Here is a 24,175-nt window from a genome sequence, read left to right as displayed (position 1 = left end):
CAAAAACTTTTACAACGCATACATTTACAACGCAAGATTTTACAACACATATACCTTTACAACGCATACCATTACAACGTAAGTATTGGTAAGTATATAATAATTTTTTGAATATAAATTAATAAAAAATATTATAATATAATTTAATATAATTTAATTTTATTAAATGAATTTAATTTAAATGTAATTTTACTTTATTTTTACAAAGTACCCCTGTACCCCAAAAACCCAAAACTGACCCTGAACCCTAAAAATACCCCTTTACCCATAAACTGAAAACTGACCCTGAACACTAAAAATACCCCTTTACCCGAAAACTGACCCTGAACCCTAAAAATACCCCTTTACCCCAAAAACTGAAAACTGACCCTGAACCCTAAAAATACCCCTTTACCCCAAAAACTGAAAACTGACCCTGAACCCTAAAAATACCCCTTTACCCAAAAACTGAAAACTGACCCTGAACCCTAAAAATACCCCTTTACCCCAAAAACTGAAAACTGACCCTGAACCCTAAAAATACCCCTTTACCCCAAAAACTGAAAACTGACCCTGAACCCTAAAAATACCCCTTTACCCCAAAAACTGAAAACTGACCCTGAACCCTAAAAATACCCCTTTACCCCAAAACTGAAAACTGACCCTGAACCCTTAAAATACCCCTTTACCCCAAAAACTGAAAACTGACCCTGAACCCTAAAAATACCCCTTTACCTAAAAACTGAAAACTGACCCTGATCCCTAAAAATACCCCTTTACCCCAAAAACTGAAAACTGACCCTGAACCCTAAAAATACCCCTTTACCCCAAAAACTGAAAACTGACCCTGAACCCTAAAAATACCCCTTTACCCAAAAACTGAAAACTGACCCTGAACCCTAAAAATACCCCTTTACCCAAAAACTGAAAACTGACCCAGAACCCTAAAAATACCCCTTTACCCAAAAACTGAAAACTGACCCTGAACCCTAAAAATACCCCTTTACCCAAAAACTGAAAACTGACCCTGAACCCTAAAAATACCCCTTTACCCAAAATCCCAAACATATAACCTTTTAAAAATAATTATATACTTACTAAAACTTACATTGTAATAGTATGCGTTGTAACGGTATCTGCGTTGTAAAAACATGCTTTGTAAATGTATGCGTTGTAAAAGTTTTTGCAATTTAAAAGTTTTGTTGTAATGGTAGTGCATAGTAAAAGTAGCGTTGTAAACGTTGCATACCCACTCCAGTGGGTGCAACAGTAGGGAAAGTGTTGGATAGCGTAGGGGTTAAAATTACTATTCCAACTTCAGAGAGTGCAATAGTAGGGAAAGTAAATACTTCACAAATATATATAAATAACATAAATAGTAATACCAATTACAAATAATTAAAATATTAAAAAAGTGTATACAAATATTAAATATTTATTTATAAATACAAAATAAAATTATTTAATTATAAAAATTGCCTACTCATACTAATTAATTACCTATTAACAATAAATTAATTTACAATTTAAAAATTAATAAATTATTTTCAATTACCAATTATATTTTAATTAATTACCAATTAATAATTAATTAACAATTAATTCTAAATAAATATCAATAAATAAATTAACATATTTAATAAATTATAATTAAATTACTTCCCACCCTATTCCCCTATAAACACACAACCCGCTACAGAAAATAAATTACTAAAATTAAAATATTTATCAATTAATCAATTATAATTAATTACCAATTATATTTTAATTAATTACCAATTAATAATTAATTAACAATTAATTCTAAATAAATATCAATAAATAAATTAACATATTTAATTAATTATAATTAAATTACTTCCCACCCTATTCCCCTATAAACCCACAACCCGCTACAGAAAATAAATTACTAAAATTAAAATATATATCAATTAATCAATTATAATTAATTACCAATTATATTTTAATTAATTACCAATTAATAATTAATTAACAATTAATTCTAAATAAATATCAATACATAAATTAACATATTTAATTAATTATAATTAAATTACTTCCCACCCTATTCCCCTATAAACCCACAACCCGCTACAGAAAATAAATTACTAAAATTAAAATATTTATCAATTAATCAATTATAATTAATTACCAATTATATTTTAATTAATTACCAATTAATAATTAATTACCAATTAATTCTAAATAGATATTAATAAATAAATTAACATATTTAATTAATTAGAATTAAATTACTTCCCACCCTATTCCCCTATAAACCCACAACCCGCTACAGACTTATATTACACAAAAAATAAAAATTATTATTAACTTACCTTAAATTCGATATTTTTGTTGTCTATATTATGTCTAGTCGATATTATGTCCATTCTATATTTTTGATTCGATATTATGTCCATTCTATTCGATATTAATTTTCTCTAGTCGATATTTTTGTTGTCTATATTATGTCTAGTCGATATTATGTCCATTCTATATTTTTTACTCGATATTCTGTCCAGTCGAAATAAAAGACTCGATATTATGACTGTACACCGAGGTTGTGATGTGCGGCCGAAGTGTGCGTATATTGTGTTCTAGGGTGCCAAGTTCGCCAGACGTCGCAGAGACCCAGTTTGGAGGACCAGTCTCCAAGACGTTTAGCCCCTATTTTTCTAAGGGAGGATGGTGAGCCCGTGGAATCTTTGGCTGGTTCGGGGACAGCATTGAAATCTCCTCCAATTACCGTCAGAATTTGGGGGAGGGAGGATATTGTCTACACCGCTGAATGGAGAGTGGGGTCTAGGTGTGCCGGTGGGGCATATGTTGACATAAGATTGATGGGTGTGTTCCTGGGGGTACCTGTGAAGTCGACAAAATGGCCATGAGGGTCGCCCACCATGCGGGCCGGTGTGAAGGGGAGGGAACGTCTCAGAATGATCGTCGTACCGCTAGTCCCTCTAGTGAACCCTGAGTGCCACATCCTGTGGAATCCCTGACGCACCAAAAAAGGGCATTGATTCCCCATTAGGTGCATCACCTGCATTAGAAGGACATCCTGATGGACCCTCCGTGCATAATTTAAAATCACAGTCACTTTAATGTTATCTAAGAGTCTATTAAACTTTCATGAGAGGACTCTAAGGGGTTTAATCTCACTATAGGGCCGTGACATAACGGTAGGGTTGTGACGTGTGTGGCCAGAGGTGGCTGAGAACATTCAACTGTATTATTCGGACTGTGCATGGAAACATGGTAGATACTGTACACAGTGTCGCCGAGAAACAGATTAACACTGATCAAAGCAAAACTAGAGAAAACATTCCCTACCCCTAATCCACCCCCCTCCCTTTACTTCCCCAATGGAAGCATCGGTCGCCTGGTAAACAGAGACTAAAAGTGTAAGGACATTAACTAAGGTAGCATGGTGTACGTCGATGCGTTGGGCCCCTCTACAATTAAGTATTCATGTTCCTCCAGTTTAAGTCATTAGTAGTATTGATAGGTGTCAATATGGAGGCTGCAGAAAGGTCGTTTTCCTCAGAGCTTGGCCCTGGAGAGTCCATGGAGCGCAGCACGTGTGTCGGGTCGGGCCTCTCAGCGTTCTCCCGGGTTCTTGCTGGTTCTTGAGATCTCGATGATCTGCTCCTCTCTCAAAGGGACCCTGCATGCGAGTCAGAGGTCGTGCATCAGGCATTGTGCCTTCTGCGGGACCCAGTGCGCCTCGCATAGGTGCCCTCCGTTGCGCCCACCTGTGGTCCCTTCTGGGGCTCAGGTTGAGGGTTGCCTGTCAGTGAGTAGACTGGGCGTTCCTCAGTCACCCAGGTCCATGCGGACTCCAGTGTGTCAAAGAAGAGTGTATGATCTTCTTTGGGCTTGCACTTCCTTTGTGTAATCAGGGAAAATCATAATTTTGACGCCGTTGTGGAACAACTCTGATCATGATCGGGCTTCACCCAGAATGGCGTCGCAGTCCCTAAAATTCTGGATCTTTACTATTATTGGCCGGTGTGGGGCTCCTGGTGGCTGTTTCGGTGCGAGTGCCCATTGGGCCCTCTTTACCACAAACCATGTTGACAGTGCATTCAGGGGCATCCAGGATTTAATCAAGTCTTTGATGAAGGTGTTTATTTGTGAGGGCTCTGGACCCTCCAGTAGATCCAACAGGTGCAGATTATTTTGAATTGATCTGGTTTCCGCATCCTCAGCCCGCCTATGAAGATCAGTCGGGTGGGATAGAAGCTGCTTCGCTTGTGCCTTCAGACTGGAGACATCATCCTCGACCTCCGAGATGCGGGATTCAGTTTCGGTTATCCGAGCGGTTGCGTTTCGATGGTCCTGCCGAATGAGGGCCATGTCTACTCTTACCTCCCCTATCTTTGTCTCCATTGACTCTTGACAGGCCTTGATGGCCTGCAGGATGGTGGCCAGATCCCCATCCGAGTGGGTAGTCATAGGAGGTGCGGACTCCCCATGTCCAGAGCCATTGTTTGCATATTGCTCCATTCGGATCTGAGTCGACAAGGGTTTAGCTCCCCTATCCTTCCCCATGGGCGCTTGGTCTCACCAAGAGGATGACTCAATCCCGCCATGCCTTCGATGTTAAGACCTCGGAGACGTTGGTCAGTTTAGCTATGCATTGGGATCTTGTGGACTCAGTTAGGTCTCTGCTGGCTATTGTGGCCGGAGTGCCTGAGTCATTGTGTCCATCCGCTCAGGTCTCCTGTTATTCTTGGGATGCAAAGGATGGGAAAGTCCATCTCAGGCACGTCCGGGCCAGGGGGGGAGGTAAGAATGACAGTTCCCCCTCAGTGGTACATTGGATTGTGTGAACTCTTGTATGCGCTGGAGTGGAGTCTAGGGGGCTGGGGAGGGCTCCATGGGTTTGTCCAGGCCCTCAGTGCCACCTAGTTGTGGTCGCTGTTGATGCCGTCCGGTGACCCAGTCGTGCTGTCTTCATCAGCCGTGGACCTTCAGTTCTGGGCAGCTGTCTATAAATTGGGCAGTGCCAGGCGTCATCTACATCCACCGTCTCTGGAGGGTTGGTGCGTTCTCCTTCCACCCCGCAATGTCCCACACCCAGGGATCGGCCACTGCTTGGTCTGTAGTATCACTCTGGTGTCATCTGTCCATCAGCGCGGGTACTGGCGGGCCTGGTATTGTCTCTCTCCGTGCAGGACTATGTGTGTTGGAGGACAAGGGGCCTCTCTTGCAGGCAGACGAGAGTTCCCTCTGGTCAAGTTGCACTTACTCCCCACACCCCCTTGTCCCCAATGCCCGGTGTGGGTCTCCAGCTGCCCCATGCGTCTCCTTACTCGAGGTTCAGGCAGGCAGCACGTCGAGGCCCGCAGCTATGTCCTGCCATCTGCAGGCCGAGATCCGCGAGTAGGCTCCACAGTCCGGTGGGACCCGGACATCGTGTCTCCCCCGCCGGTCGCAGGCCAGTTATCTCTTATGGTTGCTCCTCCCAGACCACTGGGGTCCACTGCTGAATCCGGGGGCAGTGCACGATTTCCGCTGCCTGTCTCAGGGTCTCCTCCTCACCTCATATGACTGTGTAGTTTCCGGCGGCCCTTCTCAGGGGTGGGCCGCCATCTCAGGTGCCGTGGCTATGCCAGGCTCCCAAAGCCACTGTAGGCGATGGCGTGGGGGAAGCCTTGCGCCGCCATAGGTCAGTCAGCGGTGTCTGCTGTACACTCCTTATTGGTGCAACGGCTCTCTCTGGATTCACAGAGCCGGCCTCCGGGGGATAAGTGTGGCCGCTGCCATTTTAGCCCAAGAGGGCTGCTCATCAGGTTGCCGCCCCCAATCTCCACAGGCACTTATTTGCCTCTGGATTGCTGCGGGGGAGGGCAACCTAAGGTAAGAGGTGCCCCAGTTGAAAGGATGCCACTGGAGGAGTATCAGGATGGAGACAGATCGTAGAGGGGTCCGGAGCACTCTTAAAGTGCAACCGCCATCTTGGCTTGCCAAGCCACACCCTCCCCCCACTCTGTGTATTTGTTTTAACAAATGTATTTATCCAGACCCAGGATGGAAGTCGTTAAATATGTGCATTGAGGTAAAATTTATCTAAAGAAATAGTGCGACTATTAGGCCTTTTAGGGAAGTGATTGTTACGTGGAATCAATTAAGAAGTAAAAATGTGCCTTTTCATGTTGTCTTTTCTATACTTGGATAATAAACTCAATGGTGACCTTTTCATGGCGTATGGCAGTGAAAATAAATGTGGTCCAACAACGGTTATTTAAAGTAATTGTACTAATCAACATGCATTCACACATTTATTGCAACAGTCAAATTTGAGTTATGACAATGGCATTACTGGGAAAGGTGCATGGTGGTGATGTAAAAATGTGTGAAGTAGACATTGGCTTTAAGAATATGTTGGATGGTAAGTTGGATGTACTGTGACAAGATGTGTGGAGAAGTTGACAGTACCAAGGACATATTGGAAGACAAGTGAAAATTAGCAATAAAGAGATGACTGTCAAGATGGACAGTGATGATGAAGAGAGTCAATGTCTGACCTAAGTCACAATGGCATAGACAAGACATTGGGCAGCAGGATGTACTTGACAATGTATTGTATTATGTGCTGTAGAGATGTTGGTTTGCAAAGTGACCAATGATAAGAAAACATTGAGTTTCAATACAAATGGTGGCCCTTTAAAGTAAACAAGTGGTGAGGTGTAGTGGAGGGAGATGTTTGGGATTGATTGGCAGACGAGTATTGCACAATCTAACCATCATGATTAAATTGTATCTAGTTCATGGATGCTGCTGATTTTTCATGTATCCTCCAGGTTCTGAATTCCCTTGCAAGACGTAGTCAAGCTGTCATTGGAATCTTCAAGGTAAGATTTTCTCAACCTTTGGCAGCTCTGTCATTTGATAGCATGCCATGAGGTCCCTTCATAGCATGACTTAGTCAATAGGAAGGAAAGAAAGTCATCTTTATGGGCCTCAGGTTTTTAAATGTTTTAGGAACTACAGGGGAATCAGACAATGTTATGTCTTTACTTCATAGAGAACATCATTATACTCCTTACCTCCTTGCTTGCAAAATTATCGTAACCCACAATGGCTCCTTTATTACAAAATGACTTATTTGTATTTCAACTGCCAGTAGAGTACACACTCCTTGTTTACTACCGTATCCTGAACCACGTTCTGATATGCATATGACACAGGTTATAAGTAAGCTCTAACATAATCTAATCTGGTTCTTCCACCATTGTGCTGCACGATCCAGCCAAAACATTAACCTTACACCGTCAAATGTAGTTATTATGAACAACAAAACACAGTGCCTGATACTTAGTAACGCCTTGATTAGGATTCTTCTCCAGGGATTAACTGTTTAGCTAAATTCTAACATCTTTTCACTGGTGACACCTCATGAATAAAGTAAGCCTCTTCATTGAGTGCAGTGCATCTCCAACTAGGGAGCTTGTCACAGGTAGCAGCCATGTGGAATATGGGTTATAGAACGAACAAAGTGTGTACCAAAGTGATCAAGAATGAGGTACTGGGGGCAGGGGTTGATGGAAGGGCAAGATTTGATTGATTTGGTTCGCTGGTTGGAACGGGGTATCATCATTGACATAGCTGTGAGGGGCTGATCATTGGGTTACCTCTGTGTTCTACTGGTTGGGGTCTTCTCACAGAATACATCTTTATTGTACATTTATAAATAGGAATAGTAATATTACCTACAGTGACAAAAAGCAGGGAAGAATTTGATGGAAGTGCTTGTGTTTGATCTGCAATGTCCTAAGATTTTGTGAATGATTCAGTGGGGGACCTTGGTGATCAAAGGGTTATATGGCTATAAAAGGAGATACTTCAGCAAACATTTTGTTAGGACTTTTCAATTGGGCATGTCTGTGACTTAAGGACTTGTCACAGGGGACATCTTGGCCTTGGAGTTATTCTTGTCATTGATTGAATGTTTAGTCAGTTAGAAGGGGGTAGATTAGTGACTTAGATGACAGAGTCTAATATTCTTGTGTACATAATATGAGCTGCTTTTTATCATATTAACGTATTTGGTATATAAAGTATATTGATGATGAACTATACTAATGCTTATGTAAATGTGCTTGTCACTTTCTATTCTTTTTATTGTGCTTTTATGGTTTTTAAGAAACAAATTTGAATAAAGCAATTCTTGACTTGAGAGGTCTGATCACTTGGGATACCACTGTAATATGCTGGTTAGGATCTCATCACACGATACATTTATTTTATATTTAGAAATGAGGAATAGTTCTGTTAAAGGCAGTCAAATCTCAACTAGTAATTACTACCTGTACTTTTTTTTTCACAGTGACTTTATTGATTTTACCAACTACGGGCCTAATTATGATTAAGCATGGGCGGATCTAGCGGATCTCGCGTACGCGAAATTGCGGATTTACGGATTCGCAATCCGCGAAGATCCGCGAACTCTAGCGGATTTGCGGATTTTTCCGTTTTTTGTGTTGGCGCGTGTTCGCGCCGATTTTGGGACAAGTTCGCAATTGCGAACTTACTTTTCGGCTTGCAACGGCCGCGACTATGTTGTTTCTACGTCTGGTTTATCATCACAGGTTCACAGCACCCTCTGTTTCACCACTGCCACCCTCTGGGACACCCATGCCACCCTCTAGTACATCCTCACTGGCACCTATTAGGTTTATTTATCACTGTAGATTATGGTGGTTGAAAAAAGCAAGCACACCTGCCCTTCTTCAACTGCCATCAATTAATTTGTGTTTCATTAATGTGTCAGTAATTTTGAAAGTTCCAGTCTGGCTGGCACCTGCTTCCTTCCTTATCTGTAATTTGCTTTTTGTTGCAGTTTTTTTTTTTTTTTTACAGGACCTTTATGGTGCTATTCTATGAGCCTGCTGTTTGGGTCATAGCAGGGTCATAGAATTGTTGCAAACTCTGGAGGGGCCCATCAGGAAGCACTACCTTGAATGTTACTAATGTTAAGTTTGAACTTTTGCACCTGCTCATTGCTTTCATTTTAGCTAAAATCGTTTTTTTTGCAATTTCGCGCGTTATTTGGGGCGCGAATCCGTGCGAGATGGATTTCGGAAGCCGCGAATACGTGCGAATACAAAATTGTTTTTGTTGCGACGTGTATGTTCGCGTGATCTTGCGCGTGTTCGCGAGGCGCTTCTAGCTATTCGTTTGCCAAGTTACCCTATCGGTCGTACACGGGCGCGGCCATCTTGTTGGCGTGACGTAATTCCGTTTCCGCCCGCTATGTGTAATCTCGCAAAGTGTGCTGCTCGCTAGTACAATTTCGCGCGTACTCGCAAGGAAAATCTCGCGCGAACTTACCCACGCGGTCGTGAACGGGCGCGGCCATCTTGTTTCTCATTCATTGCTATGGTTCTGGGCATGCTTTCTGTATCCTCTCTCAATCTCTGCCATCCTTTGCTTGTTTGAAGTTTTTTTGATCTAATTTTACTTATTATCTAACCCTCTATTTTTCTAGCTCTATATTTTTGTGTTTTCTGCAGCTTTTATTTACTTTTAAACTACTTTTTTAAACTCTTTTCTTTTCTTCTTCACTATTCTATTTCTTCTTTATCATTTAAGTTTATTTCTGCCCAGACCATGGTAAAGGGAGCCGGGAAGCACCCTGAGAAGGGGAAGGGTCCCGCACCCCGTGCCCGGCTCCCGTGCGGGCGTTTAAGGGGGGAGCAAGTGGTCCCGAGGGAGATCTTCAGCGCGGAGGAAGTGGCGGCACTGATCTTCCACGTCCAGCGCCGCCTCCCCAAGACGATCCTGGGAGGCGGCAAGATCGCGACCGGCTATGGCATCCGGGAGCGCCGCCAGCGGTGGGAGAAGGTGTGCCGGGCCATGTACAAGATCTCTGGGGTCCGGCGCACATATAACCAGGCCACCCACCGCTGGACCGATGTCATGGACCGGGAGCGGGACTTGCTGGACGCGCTCGGCGTAGAGGTCCCCGGGCTTGGTGAGTAGTAGTAGTAGTACATTTACTACTCTGTTTTATCCTGCTCTGTTATTTGCAAATCTTTGTTCTTTACCAAGAGCAATAATGCTGCCGATTACATTGAGGTAAATTATATTTCAAAATCTTCTATGCATTTCATTTTCAGGTGCACTGCTCTCCTTCTCAGTAGCCTTGCTTGCTACTATGCTTCTTTGTTTTGTATGTTGTGTTCAGAAGCATTTCATTGGCCTGAGAAATTATGTATGAGTGTACTGTAAAGAAAAGAACTGCGTAATGCTAGACAGTAAGGGTCATATTTTTAATTACCGGCGCATCCCTGCAAAGTAGCAGGGATGCGGCAGTAATTGTGTGCCATGCCACCACCACCCATTGGCCCAAAACGTCACAGAAGCCTTACGCATCTGTGCCGTAAAGGCAGCGCATTGCTGGAGTTGCGTGCCAACGATGGCGCAGCTCCAGCAATGCTCTGGGGTACCCTATCTCCCCAATGCTGCATCAAGCCGTACGTCGGCTTCAAGCGCGCAGGGTTTGAGTCATGCATCATTGTCCTAAAAATGACTGATTGACATCTTGTAGATTTCCCTCAGCCACTTTTAGGATTCGTTCCTGCGCAGGTACGCCCTCCCTTGCGCCGGAACGCCCCCTGATGGCGCAGGGCTTTACAACGTGATGCATCGCCCATATGCCCATATGTGTTTTTTTTTTTTATATATACGCCGCACCAACACCATGGCGAGTCTTTTGTTCTGCCGCTGCGTCAGAAAAGGCACGCAACAATGGAGGAAAATCAGCCGCAACTTCCGCAAGGGACTTATAAATCAGCCCCAACAGACTGAAGTCCAGTCCTTCCTTTAGACAGTCACATGGCTATCAGAAGAAATAGTGGCGGTGGTGGCGGGTGGATTGATAGTTTGAGTATTCACTGATCTGCAAGCAGGATGGACTTTGTCTGTCACGTGTTGCGCACTGCTGCCTGCAGTGCCAGGCCTAGGCAAACCTCTTTAGTAGTCTGTTTATTGAGTTACATAGGAACTTTCTAAGTCAACGTTCCGCAAATCAGGCAATACGAATAACGTAGTATACCACATGAGATAGATCCCGTGGAATAGTTGTCTATCTATTTGCTATTTTTCCAAAATATGTTGTTATTGTTCTTTTGAAATGTTTGATTTGGTTGAAAAATCTCATCCATGTTTTCTGGTTTTTCTTTCTTTCATGTTGTACATCAGCTCCCCCCAAGGGCAAGAGGACACAGGAGGAGGGTGCTGAGGATGCAGGCCAGGATCGGGCAGGCGAGGGCTCCTTTGCTGGCCCCAGTAAGTTTACATTTTAATAAACAGTACCTATTTTTTCCTAGCGTTCCTCATTCGATTTTTTCTAAATCGTCTTTGATCTTCTTGTAGACTGGATATAAATTCTTATCCTGCCTCGAATATGACTCCCTGTGGTATTACTAGACTATTCTTATTAGTCTGTCTGTGTAGCTAACTAAGATTGGACATTTGGCAATTCCATTGGACTCCCATTATATTCAGCAATACCTCTATGCACTGTCTCCTTACTGACTAGATAGTGTGGCAGAGTCATTCAGCTCCCGAAGTCACCGATTATAGATCCCCAATGATCTCTAGATTATCGTACGCAGGACAAGAGAGTAGTACGGAGTCACAGCACAGTCAAGAAGTGTCAGAGGCACTCATGCTTGCAAAAATTCCAAAACCTTTAGCTCATCCACTCTAGTCTAGAGGAACAAAAACCACAGAGTCTATTTAAGTGTAAAAGCTTTATTAAAAGTAAACACATTTATTAAAATCTACTTTGTCATAAAACTATTTAACTGTAAACGGAAAAGTGGTTAGTGCTGACGATTAATTGGACACATTTCTTGTGGTCGAGCCGAACTCTCACCTAGTTTGAACTTGATCCTGGTCGTGTTCTTAGGACTCAGGAGTCAAGCTTCTGTCTGTTAGGAGAAAAAGTGGTGCGTGTTAAAAATCAAAAGCAAGCATTCATCAGTTGTGCATAAAAGTGCAGCAAGACAACAGCCTTCCCTGGAAAATGGGACATTTTTACTATGGAGTAGACAGTCACAAATTATTACATTGTATTCTGTTTTTTTAACATTTCTCCTAGACCAAATATTATATAGTAGTGAGTGGTGTATTCTAACATTCTTAAATGTACTTTGTAGGTGTAACATCTGGTGACGGGGCCAGCGCGGAGGTGGCTGTGTTGGACTTGGACTCGGAGGCCTCTGGGGAGGAGGCGGCGTTAGAAGAGCTGGTGGCCGTTCCTGTGGGGGATCAAACGGTGGTGGCGGAAACAGGTAAGCTATATATTCCTTACTTATTGAGATTGAAGACTGCATAGTGTGCTTTCTGCACGGGTGTATTACAATTACAAATCAACCAGGTAGTAGCCTCCTCGAAATGTACTTCGACTTAGCTGTGAAGTTTTTGGTGAGAAGAATCCCAATAAGTTCTTAGACGAACGTGATGGATGGGATGAACGAAAAGCGAAAGAAGGGTGTAAGTAAGTGGGACGCGAACTTGTATGATGGCTGGCAAAGAAGAACGATATGTGTTTGCTTGGACCCAGAGGTGGCTGGGAAGGAAAGAATATGGTATGGTGCATGGCTGGGTCAATGATGAAGCAAGGATGGGTGGAAGGACAGCAGCCTGGGTGGGTGAAACAGAAACTGTATGTGTGCGTATACTTTGACTGAATGGATGCCTGGAGCATGGTATTCTCTGACTCTTACATAGCACATGTGTATCTAGAGAGAGTAGATGGTCGCCAGGTGAAGTAAGTGTTACCTTGAAGAGCATGTACCACCGCACCCGCACGTCCGTCCCAGTGCAGGGAAGGCAAGGAAAAGAAATTGTAAATGTGTCCAATACTACCATGAATAGTAGCAGCACTTTGTATTGCGTTTGCATTCACAGCATATATCTGGTTATTACGGTGGACACTCCGTACCTCTCTTAATAACTTTAGTTTACTTGTAGTACGTCATTCATGTGTGGGTGTATCACTGTTCACTCAATATTAAGCAAAGCACCTAAAGTCATCTCATCTGTCATTAAATACGTCCCATGTGAAGTGATAGATAATCAAATTAGTTAGCTTCTTCAGTTTCCTTTTCTAGTACTCATTTGCACTGTAGGGTGAAAGGTAAATTAATTAAGCAGTAGCCCTTGTAACAGAGTATTCTCAGTGCCACCCGTAATAGAAAAGTAATAGCTTCACCACCTGCATGTACTGGACCGGTACAGTAACGCAAGTCTGTCTCCATCATCATGGTGTGCAACTTTTTTTCTCGGGTGCAACTTCACTGTGCTGTGTCCATGTCATTCTGCCGGCTTGCATAAGATAACGTACCCATTTCCCTAAACAAGAGAGAAGAAGAAGAATAAGACTGGTGTACTGTCATAGTCGACTGTAATGGAAGTCCATAGTGGTCGTAGAATTAGTTCATTAAACTACCACTACTGTTAGAGCAAGGATGCAGAAGTGGGAGGTTACATAGATACTGTCCTCAATAGTTATGTACTGTGCTTTCAATTTGCTACTTGTACTCTGTGACCCAACTTTCGGCTCAATCACTTTGTGTTATTAATAAGGAGCATTGGTTACAGACTATGTCTTTCTTTCTTCATATAGTTGCTCCTTCCAAATCAACAACAAGGAGGGAGCAGGCTAGATTGGCCCGGCAACGGAGGCTGGAGGCCACAGTCGCCGAGTATCGGCGGCTGGTGGCCCTGGAGGAGGAGGAGGACACGCAGTCGAGCGGGGCAACATCTTCGACTGTGACCACTGCATCCTCCTCCGTGACTAAGCCAGCGGGACCGAGCCGGGCTAAGAAAGCCGACCGCCACCGCCAAGCAACCGAAATACCAGCTGCCCCCCACAGGAGCTGCAAGGAACGCCAACGCCGCCTACGAGTCCGCATGTCCAACCTGGAGCAGGAGGTCCTGAGGTATAAGACCTTGGTTAAGGGCCTCCGCTCCGAGCTTGCCACCCTCCGCAAGGAGTATGATGCCCATGCCGCATCATGCACCAGCACCAGCACCCTCCAGTAGTGGAGTGTCCCTTGCCCTTTTTTTATAGACTTTTGGGGGGTGGGATTTGGGAGTTGGGATCGTTTTGGGACGTTTCAGAGACAATCGTTGGGGTTAGGGTGGGTGAGGGAGATTATTTTGTTAGGGATAAATAAATATATTTTTCAACTTTATCTGACCATACCTGTTTTTTACTGCTTTTCAGTCTGGTGGGTGGGGGGCGGGGGTGTAACAGTAACTTTGTTTTCCTGAACAGTCGTAGGACTTTAGTAGTACAACCGTCAATCTCTTGTCTACTCCGAAATAATACTCCATTATACTACCTCCCACCAAACGCTTATCTTACCTGTAATTTGTGTTAGAAATTAGGGCTAGGCCCAGGGCTGGCTCCAGGTGAAATGGGGATTAACGTTGTCATTCCTGGGCGGGTGACATTTCCTCATTGCGGTGGTACTAGTGGTGTGACACAGTGGCAGTTGCATGCCTATGGAAAAAAAGAAAACGAAACCTTGTTTGTACTCCTTACTGTAGCATTACAACGGTTACGGTACGATCGAGAAAATAGCAGGTGACAGTACACTAGAACAGTGCCATAATGTAGCCTAACAAATGGTAAAGTATTGCAAGTATAACTAGTACTTGCGTTGAATTTATTTGACATTGGCTACTACTACTAGAAGATATAGTACTGAAGCTGAGTAAGTCTAGAAGATATCCTCGTATTCCTTCACCAGCCTGTTGCTGCTATCACCTTATCCTCCCCAGCAAGTGTGTGGAATTATTGATGTCATTTTAGTCAGACATCAAGCAAAACAACACAGCCCGGGGGAAGAGGGTTAGGGTTTGTAAAATGGATGGGAATGGGGGTTTCTTTTTGGGTAGGTTTTGTTGAGAGAAGAAAAAAAAAGCAGAGCATGGACAAACAATAATTGAAGATACAGAGTTTACAGACAATCTTTGGTTACAAACTAAAGGTAAGCACATGCAGTCACACTCATAGAATAAAAGACAACAATGGATACTGTATCTGTATTGCGTATGTTGTTGGAGTTGTCCTGTTGAAATTGGTAAGTAAGTTGCATGCAGCAAACAATTCCTCTTATTGGCGGCACTCCTCCATTCCAGCTGACGCTTCGTCCATCAATGTGGTGGTGACCACTGACAGAAGAGACACCCTGTCCACTGCCTGCCTGGCGGATGTTGACTGAAACCCGGCCTGTAATTATTGAACGGAAAACAGGAAGTGCTATTACAATACCACTGATAAATAAATAAAAGGTATGTACGCTGTGTGGTTCAAAAAGTGACACTTTGATTTCCCTAATAGACAGTACAATATTTTTGAAATTGCGTGCTCTGTCTGAGTCACCTTTTTAAGGATCAATAAGTATGGCCAAAATATTATAGCGGATCTTTCCCCTCAAGGTGGGTGTACTACTGTGTTTTAGAACAAAATTTGACCTTCCCAGCAATGCTCCCACCAAGACCCTTACTAAAGCCAGTCGCAAAAATGTAGAAGAACCCAATCATATCTCCAAAAACGATGCCTAGCAGAAAAATGGTTACAAAACGTACTTTGAAAGTAACAGTAGACCCAAATACAGACCGTGGATTGTATTCAAACCACTTGCCTGCAAGCAAAAGTATCCATAGCCAGCATCGCTCCAACAGTGCTCTACAACAACAGAACCGCGTTGCAATAGAACCCCCCTAAACACATGCAATCCTGCTGCTAGGGCTAACCCTAACGAACCCTAACTTACAAAAAGTGCCAAAACTGGTGTTTCCTTATGGATTTTGTCCAACAAACTTCTAGCCGGTATTAGACCTTCCCAGGAATGCCCCAGGCAAGACCCGCCAACCCACACGCAAAAAAACACGCGACAACACCCCCAAACAGCGAAAAAGCTAAATCTCATACTTACAATATCTCTCGGCCTTCGGTCCAAAGTAACGCGCTGTGCAGCTAGGTCATCATCAATCATCATAACTCCTGTTTTCCACCACGGATTTCCTGAAAAGCAAATGCAATCAAGATTAGACTGTCGCAGCAGTGCTTCGACAGAGACCCCGGCCGCAACCCACCCACGAACAGCAGGAAGCCCCCCAAAACGCTACATTGAGCAAGATGTCTGAAGAAATGGCAAAAAAAAGGCTTTTCCTTAAGGATTTTGTCCAAAACACTTCTATCCGGCATTAGACCTTCCCAGGAATGCCCCAGCCAAGACCCGCCAACCCACCCGCAAAAAAACACGCGACAACATCCCCAAACAGCGAAAAAGCTAAATCTCATACTTACAATATCTCTCGGCCTTCGGTCCAAAGTAACGCGCTGTGCAGCTAGGTCATCATCAATCATCATAACTCCTGTTTTCCACCACGGATTTCCTGAAAAGCAAATGCAATCAAGATTAGACTGTCGCAGCAGTGCTTCGACAGAGACCCCGGCCGCAACCCACCCACGAACAGCAGGAAGCCCCCCAAAACGCTACATTGAGCAAGATGTCTGAAGAAATGGCAAAAAAAAGGCTGTTCCTTATGGATTTTGTCCAAAACACTTGTATCCGGTATTAGACCTTCCCAGGAATGCCCCAGGCAAGACCCGCCAACCCACCCGCAAAAAAACACCCGACACAACACCCCCAAACAGCGGAAAAGCTAAATCTCATACTTACAATGTCTCTCGGCCTTCGGTCCAAACGCGGCGCTGTGCAGCTAGGTCGTCATCATCATCAATCATCATAACTCCTGTTTTCCACCACGGATTTCCTGAAAAGCAAATGCAATCAAGATTAGACTGTCGCAGCAGTGCTTCGACAGACACCAAAAATTACACACAAACCCCCGGAACCCCGCCAAAGAGCACCTCAAAGGCAAGCAAGTCAGCAAAAACGGCAAGAAATTTCCACCTCATATTTGGTCCAAAACACTTTTGTCCATTATTAGAGCTTCACAGCAATGGGCCCAAAACCGTCAACTCACCCGCAAAGAAGTACAACACCCCCACAAGTGCTGAGTCTTTCTTCATTGTGTGTAATCCAGCACTCTGCTTGGAGGGAAATCGCAGTCTGGAGGAGGAGGATAGAGGAGCATGTTCTTCAGAACTTGTGAACCTGAGGAATGTAGACTGCGGCACCTTCAAATCAATAAGCAAACAAGTGAAGACAGTTCTGATGATGGTCTTGTTTTTGGGATTAGGTGATTAAAGTTTGAATTAAATTAACTGTGCAAAACAAAGAAAGAGAGACACAAAGCACACAGGAATAAAAGTGAATAAGGACGAAAAAGAAAGTTCTTGATTGATTGTCTCATTTTCAGGGCTCGGTGTCAGGGAATAAGAACAAGATTTCGTCATCATACTCTGCGAATTCAGGCTGGATGAGGTCAGTGGCACCGAACAGAGAAAAAATCCCCTCATCTACGTTGCTGTCCTCCTCGTCTTCATGCGGCGTGCTTTCTCGTACTTTGTAATCTGGTGGTATGAGGTGCTGATTCATCTTGATCATTGTCAGCCGCTCCACATTTTTGGGCGAGAGGCGGCTCCGTTTGGGAGTTACAATGCCACCAGCAGCACTGAAAACACGTTCAGAAGACACACTTGCGAGTGGGCAAGACAAATAGTTTATAGCCAGGTTGTAGAGCTGTGGCCACAATTGTTTTTTGCCATGCCAATACTGCAATGGCTCCTCATTAAGAAAGACCACTGTTGAGTCATTCAGATAGTCCTGCACCATCGACTCAAGGTCATCAACTGTTCCTCCACTTTGCTTACTTTTTGCTGTGCTGGCTGTGACATTTTTTCGAGAACCATACCCCATCAAACTTAGCCAATCCTCCTCCCCAGCCACTGTTAGTGTTGTCATTGTGTGTGGTGCAGATGATCCAGTTGCCGGTGTCTTTAACGGCTGAGAGGTCACTTGTGCCCCAGCCACAGGTGCAGAAGTGGATTCTTGTGACTGCGGATGGCCTGCTGATGCTGATGCTGATGTACTGGCTTCTCCTTCAATAACCTGCCGTTCTTTTTCAAACCTCTTGGCTGACCAGGCTAACCAATGTTTGTACTTTTGAACATCTGCATCAGCGAAAGGAAAGAATGCGTTGTCTGCCAGCGCCTTTTTGTAGCGTGGATCCAGAATAGTAGCACAAATGTAATGCTGATCTGAGTTGATGTTTTTAAGACGTTCATCACCACGTAGGCGATGTAATAATTTCTCAGACAAAATGAAATGGGTTTTTTTTTTTCATCTTTTTGAAACTCAGAAGAAACCGCCATCAGTTGGTGCTCCAGTATGCACAACAATGGGATAGCTTTTCCCAAATTACAGTCCTCCTGGCTGACTGCACGCGTGAAGAACTCAAAAGGACGAAGCATGTCTGTCAGGCTTTTAACTATGGCCCATTGCGCCTTACTCATCCGCAGGTCCTCCTTCTGAGATGTAGCCTCTGTCAAGAAATAGTGATCGAGTACCGTATACTGCTCATACAGACGCTCAAGCATGTAGAAGGTTGAGTTCCAACGTGTTGCCACCTCCTGGATGAGTGCTTTCACTGGCATTCCACGTTCAAGTAGCAGTCTCCGCAGATGCTTCCGGGCCTTAAAAGAATGGCTGAAATGGTTGCACATTTTGCGGCAGGTGGCCATTACCTCGAACGCTGGACTCTCTTTATCACTCAAGAATTTTTGAACTACCAGGTTGATACAGTGCGCCAAACACGGCACTCTAACATGGTCACCCTTCGACATGGCCTTAACTACATTGGCGCCATTATCCGTGGAAACATAACCAATCTTGCGTTTTAGGGGGGATAGCATTGTCAAGACCTTTTTGTCAAACTCTTCCAAAAGGTTTTCTGCTGTGTGACTTTTCTCCAAGCCAAACATGGCTAGTGTTGCATGTTTCCGAGCAGCTTTGAAAACTTGGTCCGGGTCAACACCTGCGTTTAGCTTTGCTATAACACCTGAAAAAGAGACCCAGTGTGCAGTGATGCACATGTAATCATCGCCTGGGCCACTGGTCCACATGTCTGTTGTCAGATGTATTGTGTGAACAGCACTCTTCTGCAAAGCTGCCCCAATCGCCTGCAGCACATCTTCATGTAGTGCTGGAACCGCAACTCTGGCAAAATAGAACCGGCTCGGACCCTTCCATTTAGGGCAGAGCGTTGCCACTAATTCAAGAAAACCTACCGCTTCTACAAAAGAAAAAGGTAGAAGGTCCACAGCTAGCATTTTAGCCAGCTTAGTGTTATACAGACGCGTCAGTGGGTGGTTGCGTTCATATGGCACGTCTGAAGTAAGCATTGTTCTAATGTTGCCCTGGACCAAGCATTTACGGGCTGATAATGACTTCGTTGACCCAATTTTGCTCGCTGGTGAACTTTTGTGCGTTGGTGTCTCACTCGCTCCAACACTCTTAGTGTGCCTCACATTGGGTGTGCTGCTGACAGGGGTACTGGGTGTAAGGGAAGTGTTTGACACGTCTTCTTCCTGCTCGTCATCATCAGATGAAACATCAACGTTTCCTTGAATTTGGCCTTTCTTGATCGCATCTAGGTGCGCAAACCATTTGACAGTGTGCTGTCTCCTAAGATGACCTCTCTGGCCTCCGGTACCATAGTTGGTACCTGGCTTACCACGACTAACTGCTTGCTTACAAATGGTACAAATGGCAAACTTTGGATTTTTTGGACAAACAGTAAAGAAGTCCCAAACTGGGGACTTGAAGTGTCTGTGGGACATGGAGGAGGCGGCGGCGATACTGGTGGTGGTGGTCATGAAGCTAATGCCAGATGAAGTGGAGGATGTGGATTGCCCAACTTTTGTACGTTTTGCACTTTCACCGCCACTAATTAAGGTCGAGATTGACGGAGGTCTCTTCTTGCCAGAAAGAAATATGGAAGCGGGACGAGTTGGTGTACTACTTAACTCCAATGATTGTGGTGTTTCCACTGCCTCCTCATCGACAACATCATCATCACGCTCAGCAGCTCTTCGGGCTAGGGTCAAAATGTCTGTTTGCTGCATGCCCGCTGGGGCTGCAGTGACCTTTATGATGACTGGGTCGTCGTTGGCAGAGTCTTCATCAGCAGCAGTATCCGCCACTTCTTGTTGAGACTCATCACACTCCATAACTCTGAGACTTTGGACGAGCTTCCTTTTACGCTTAACTACCTTTGTTTGTTCCCAAGTTTGATCCGTATCATCAGAAGGAGGTGTGCTTGAAGAGGATGTAGACACCACCCTTGATCTCTTCCTTGCTAGGGGTGTGGAAGACAATGAAGGATCATCAGGAGGAGTGGCTTCCTCAAATGATACCTCGCCTTGATTGTCGATTTCCTGATGTGCCCCTACTTCGGGAGGAACAACTATTGTGGGCACTTGTTGTGACCCTCCATGCACCTCTGCTTGCGCATCTCCTTGCGCTGCCTCTCCTTCCACATGTACTTGGGCTTGTACTTGCACATGTGATTGTTGTTGCCGCTGTGGTTGTTCAACACTCGTCAGATGAGCTACAACAACCTGTGTTGATTGAGGGACATTGCTGCTGCTTTCTTGCGATGAGCCAACATCACTGGTCGATGGTGATTGAAGTAGTATACTGGCTGCCTCTGCAGCACTCAAGGGCTTGGACTTAAGTTGGCGTGGTGGTGGCACTGAGCCCAATGGAGCGGGGGTGCTGCTGCCAGCTTGGTCCCCAGCAGATCCCGCTGCAGCTGCTGCAGGCATACTTTTTTTTTTACTCACAAAAAAAGGGGCGGGCGGCACACCAGTGTCCTTGGTAACTTGCTTCTTCTGCTCCTTACTGGCACCTTTCTTGCTAGAGGAGCTACGGGTTACTTTTTTTGGGGCCATCTTCTTCAGAGCAGGTCAGCAGGCAGCAGTTGCACGAGTTGCAGAGGGTTCTGTGTCCAGACGTGACGTCGCGTGACGTTATGCTGCACACACCGCTGCAGGACTTCTTCCTGGCACTGGTGGTTCTATTGAGTCTTCTTGTGCACCTAAAAGCAATGGAAGACAGAGGAACATCAGTTCAGTTATACACCCCAAAAAATCGACAAAACACAGAAAAATGAGCACAATCCCATGCCATCCATGATGTTTACATTGAAGACACCCCACAGAAAGACTAGGGACATGCAAGTATGCAACACTCACTACCCCTGGGCATAAGGGATGAAAAGTAGGCAAAATAAGTGCAGGCCTCAGACACTGCCTCTCCTCAAAATGGCCCCCTTACACCCCAAGCACATGTTGCCTGTACCAGCCAGCACTCAAGATGGCCACCACCACCACCCACATGGCCAGTCCACATCAACAGTACACCCCCCAAAAACAGAAAAACAGCCAGAAATCACCACAATCCAATGCCATCCATGATGTTTACATCAAAGAGAGTGAGACAACACCACAGGCACACTCAGTCCATGCACCACCATCACCCCTGGGCAAGCAAAAGGCCACACCAGCAGCCCCCCAAAAACGACAAAAAACAATAAAATAAGCACAATCCCAGCCCATCCATGGCCTCAATTATGTTTAAATTCAAGAAGACATCCCACAGAAAGACTAGGCCCATGCAACACTCACCACCCCTGGGCAAAGGGCCACACCAGCAGGCCCAAAAAAACGACAAAAACCAATAAAATCTGCACAATCCCAGCCCATCCATGGCCTCAATGGTGTTTAAATTCAAGAAGACACCCCACAGAAAGACTAGGCCCATGCAACACTCACCACCCCTGGGCAAAGGGCCACACCAGCAGGCCCAAAAAAACGACAAAAAACAATAAAATCTGCACAATCCCAGCCCATCCATGGCCTCAATGGTGTTTAAATTCAAGAAGACACCCCTCAGAAACACTAGGCCCATGCAACACTCACTACCCCTGGGCATAAGGGATGAAAAGTAGGCAAAATAAGTGCAGGCCTCAGACACTGCCTCTCCTCAAAATGGCCCCCTTACACCCCAAGCACATGTTGCCTGTACCAGCCAGCACTCAAGATGGCCACCACCACCACCCACATGGCCAGTCCACATCAACAGTACACCCCCAAAAAACAGAAAAACAGCCAGAAATCACCACAATCCAATGCCATCCATGATGTTTACATCAAAGAGAGTGAGACCACACCACAGGCACACTCAGTCCATGCACCCCACCCCTGGGCAAGCAAAAGGCCACACCAGCAGCCCCCCAAAAACGACAAAAAACAATAAAATAAGCACAATCCCAACCCATCCATGGCCTCAATTATGTTTAAATTCAAGAAGACACCCCACAGAAAGACTAGGCCCATGCAACACTCACCACCCCTGGGCAAAGGGCCACACCAGCAGGCCCAGAAAAACGACAAAAAACAATAAAATCTGCACAATCCCAGCCCATCCATGGCCTCAATGGTGTTTAAATTCAAGAAGACACCCCTCAGAAACACTAGGCCCATGCAACACTCACTACCCCTGGGCATAAGGGATGAAAAGTAGGCAAAATAAGTGCAGGCCTCAGACACTGCCTCTCCTCAAAATGGCCCCCTTACACCCCAAGCACATGTTGCCTGTACCAGCCAGCACTCAAGATGGCCACCACCACCACCCACATGGCCAGTCCACATCAACAGTACACCCCCAAAAAACAGAAAAACAGCCAGAAATCACCACAATCCAATGCCATCCATGATGTTTACATCAAAGAGAGTGAGACCACACCACAGGCACACTCAGTCCATGCACCACCACCACCCCTGGGCAAGCAAAAGGCCACACCAGCAGCCCCCCAAAAACGACAAAAAACAATAAAATAAGCACAATCCCAGCCCATCCATGGCCTCAATTATGTTTAAATTCAAGAAGACACCCCACAGAAAGACTAGGCCCATGCAACACTCACCACCCCTGGGCAAAGGGCCACACCAGCAGGCCCAAAAAAACGACAAAAACCAATAAAATCTGCACAATCCCAGCCCATCCATGGCCTCAATGGTGTTTAAATTCAAGAAGACACCCCACAGAAAGACTAGGCCCATGCAACACTCACCACCCCTGGGCAAAGGGCCACACCAGCAGGCCCAAAAAAACGACAAAAAACAATTAAATCTGCACAATCCCAGCCCATCCATGGCCTCAATGGTGTTTAAATTCAAGAAGACACCCCTCAGAAACACTAGGCCCATGCAACACTCACTACCCCTGGGCATAAGGGATGAAAAGTAGGCAAAATAAGTGCAGGCCTCAGACACTGCCTCTCCTCAAAATGGCCCCCTTACACCCCAAGCACATGTTGCCTGTACCAGCCAGCACTCAAGATGGCCACCACCACCACCCACATGGCCAGACCACATCAACAGTACACCCCCAAAAAACAGAAAAACAGCCAGAAATCACCACAATCCAATGCCATCCATGATGTTTACATCAAAGAGAGTGAGACAACACCACAGGCACACTCAGTCCATGCACCACCACCACCCCTGGGCAAGCAAAAGGCCACACCAGCAGCCCCCCAAAAACGACAAAAAACAATAAAATAAGCACAATCCCAGCCCATCCATGGCCTCAATTATGTTTAAATTCAAGAAGACACCCCACAGAAAGACTAGGCCCATGCAACACTCACCACCCCTGGGCAAAGGGCCACACCAGCAGGCCCAAAAAAACGACAAAAAACAATAAAATCTGCACAATCCCAGCCCATCCATGGCCTCAATGGTGTTTAAATTCAACAAAACAGTTGTATCATGCACCCATAACCAACCCTGGTCCTACTGGATACTGTGGCTACCCACAATATAATTTATTTAATTTTCTGAAAAAGTTCCAAAATTGTACTTGCAGCAACTGTAATGCCCCAAACAAACTTACTTGTGAAAGTTGATTTCTAATCCAAAAGTGATCCAAAGACAGTCAAAAAGGCCTCAAATCCAAATATCCAGCAGCACCCACAAAAAGTAATCCTTTCAGCTCCAGATCCAAATGAAAGTGACCAGGAGATGGACAAAGCACTGGGAGGAGCCTGCTGGACAGGAACAGGAAGTTGGAGACTGTGGGGCACTTCCTTCCTCCCCCCCCCCCAAAATGGACTCCTTGCAAAAAAAAAGGCCATGCAAATGTCAACCTGAGGAGTGATTCTGATAAAAATCATAATTTTCTGAAGGTTT

General features: G+C 44.9%; 1 protein-coding gene across 4 annotated transcripts in view; it reads left to right on the top strand.

Annotated features, from left to right (window-relative positions):
• Positions 1-24,175, top strand: part of LOC144792108 (myoferlin-like) — a 2,487,894-nt gene that overhangs the window by 1,119,051 nt on the left and 1,344,668 nt on the right. For all 4 annotated transcript variants that reach the window (XR_013602508.1, XR_013602509.1, XM_078666979.1 and 1 more), the window contains exon 9: positions 6,786-6,836. Coding sequence is in view for 2 of the 4 variants with exons in the window: in XM_078666979.1 (XP_078523105.1) it covers positions 6,786-6,836 (51 nt within the window). In the remaining 2 variants the exon portion in view is untranslated. The remainder of the gene's footprint in view (positions 1-6,785; positions 6,837-24,175) is intronic.

The sequence above is a fragment of the Lissotriton helveticus genome, chromosome 11, assembly GCF_964261635.1.
Source record: "Lissotriton helveticus chromosome 11, aLisHel1.1, whole genome shotgun sequence".
NCBI lineage: Eukaryota > Metazoa > Chordata > Amphibia > Caudata > Salamandridae > Lissotriton > Lissotriton helveticus.
This window is presented reverse-complemented; position numbering and strand designations above follow the sequence as displayed.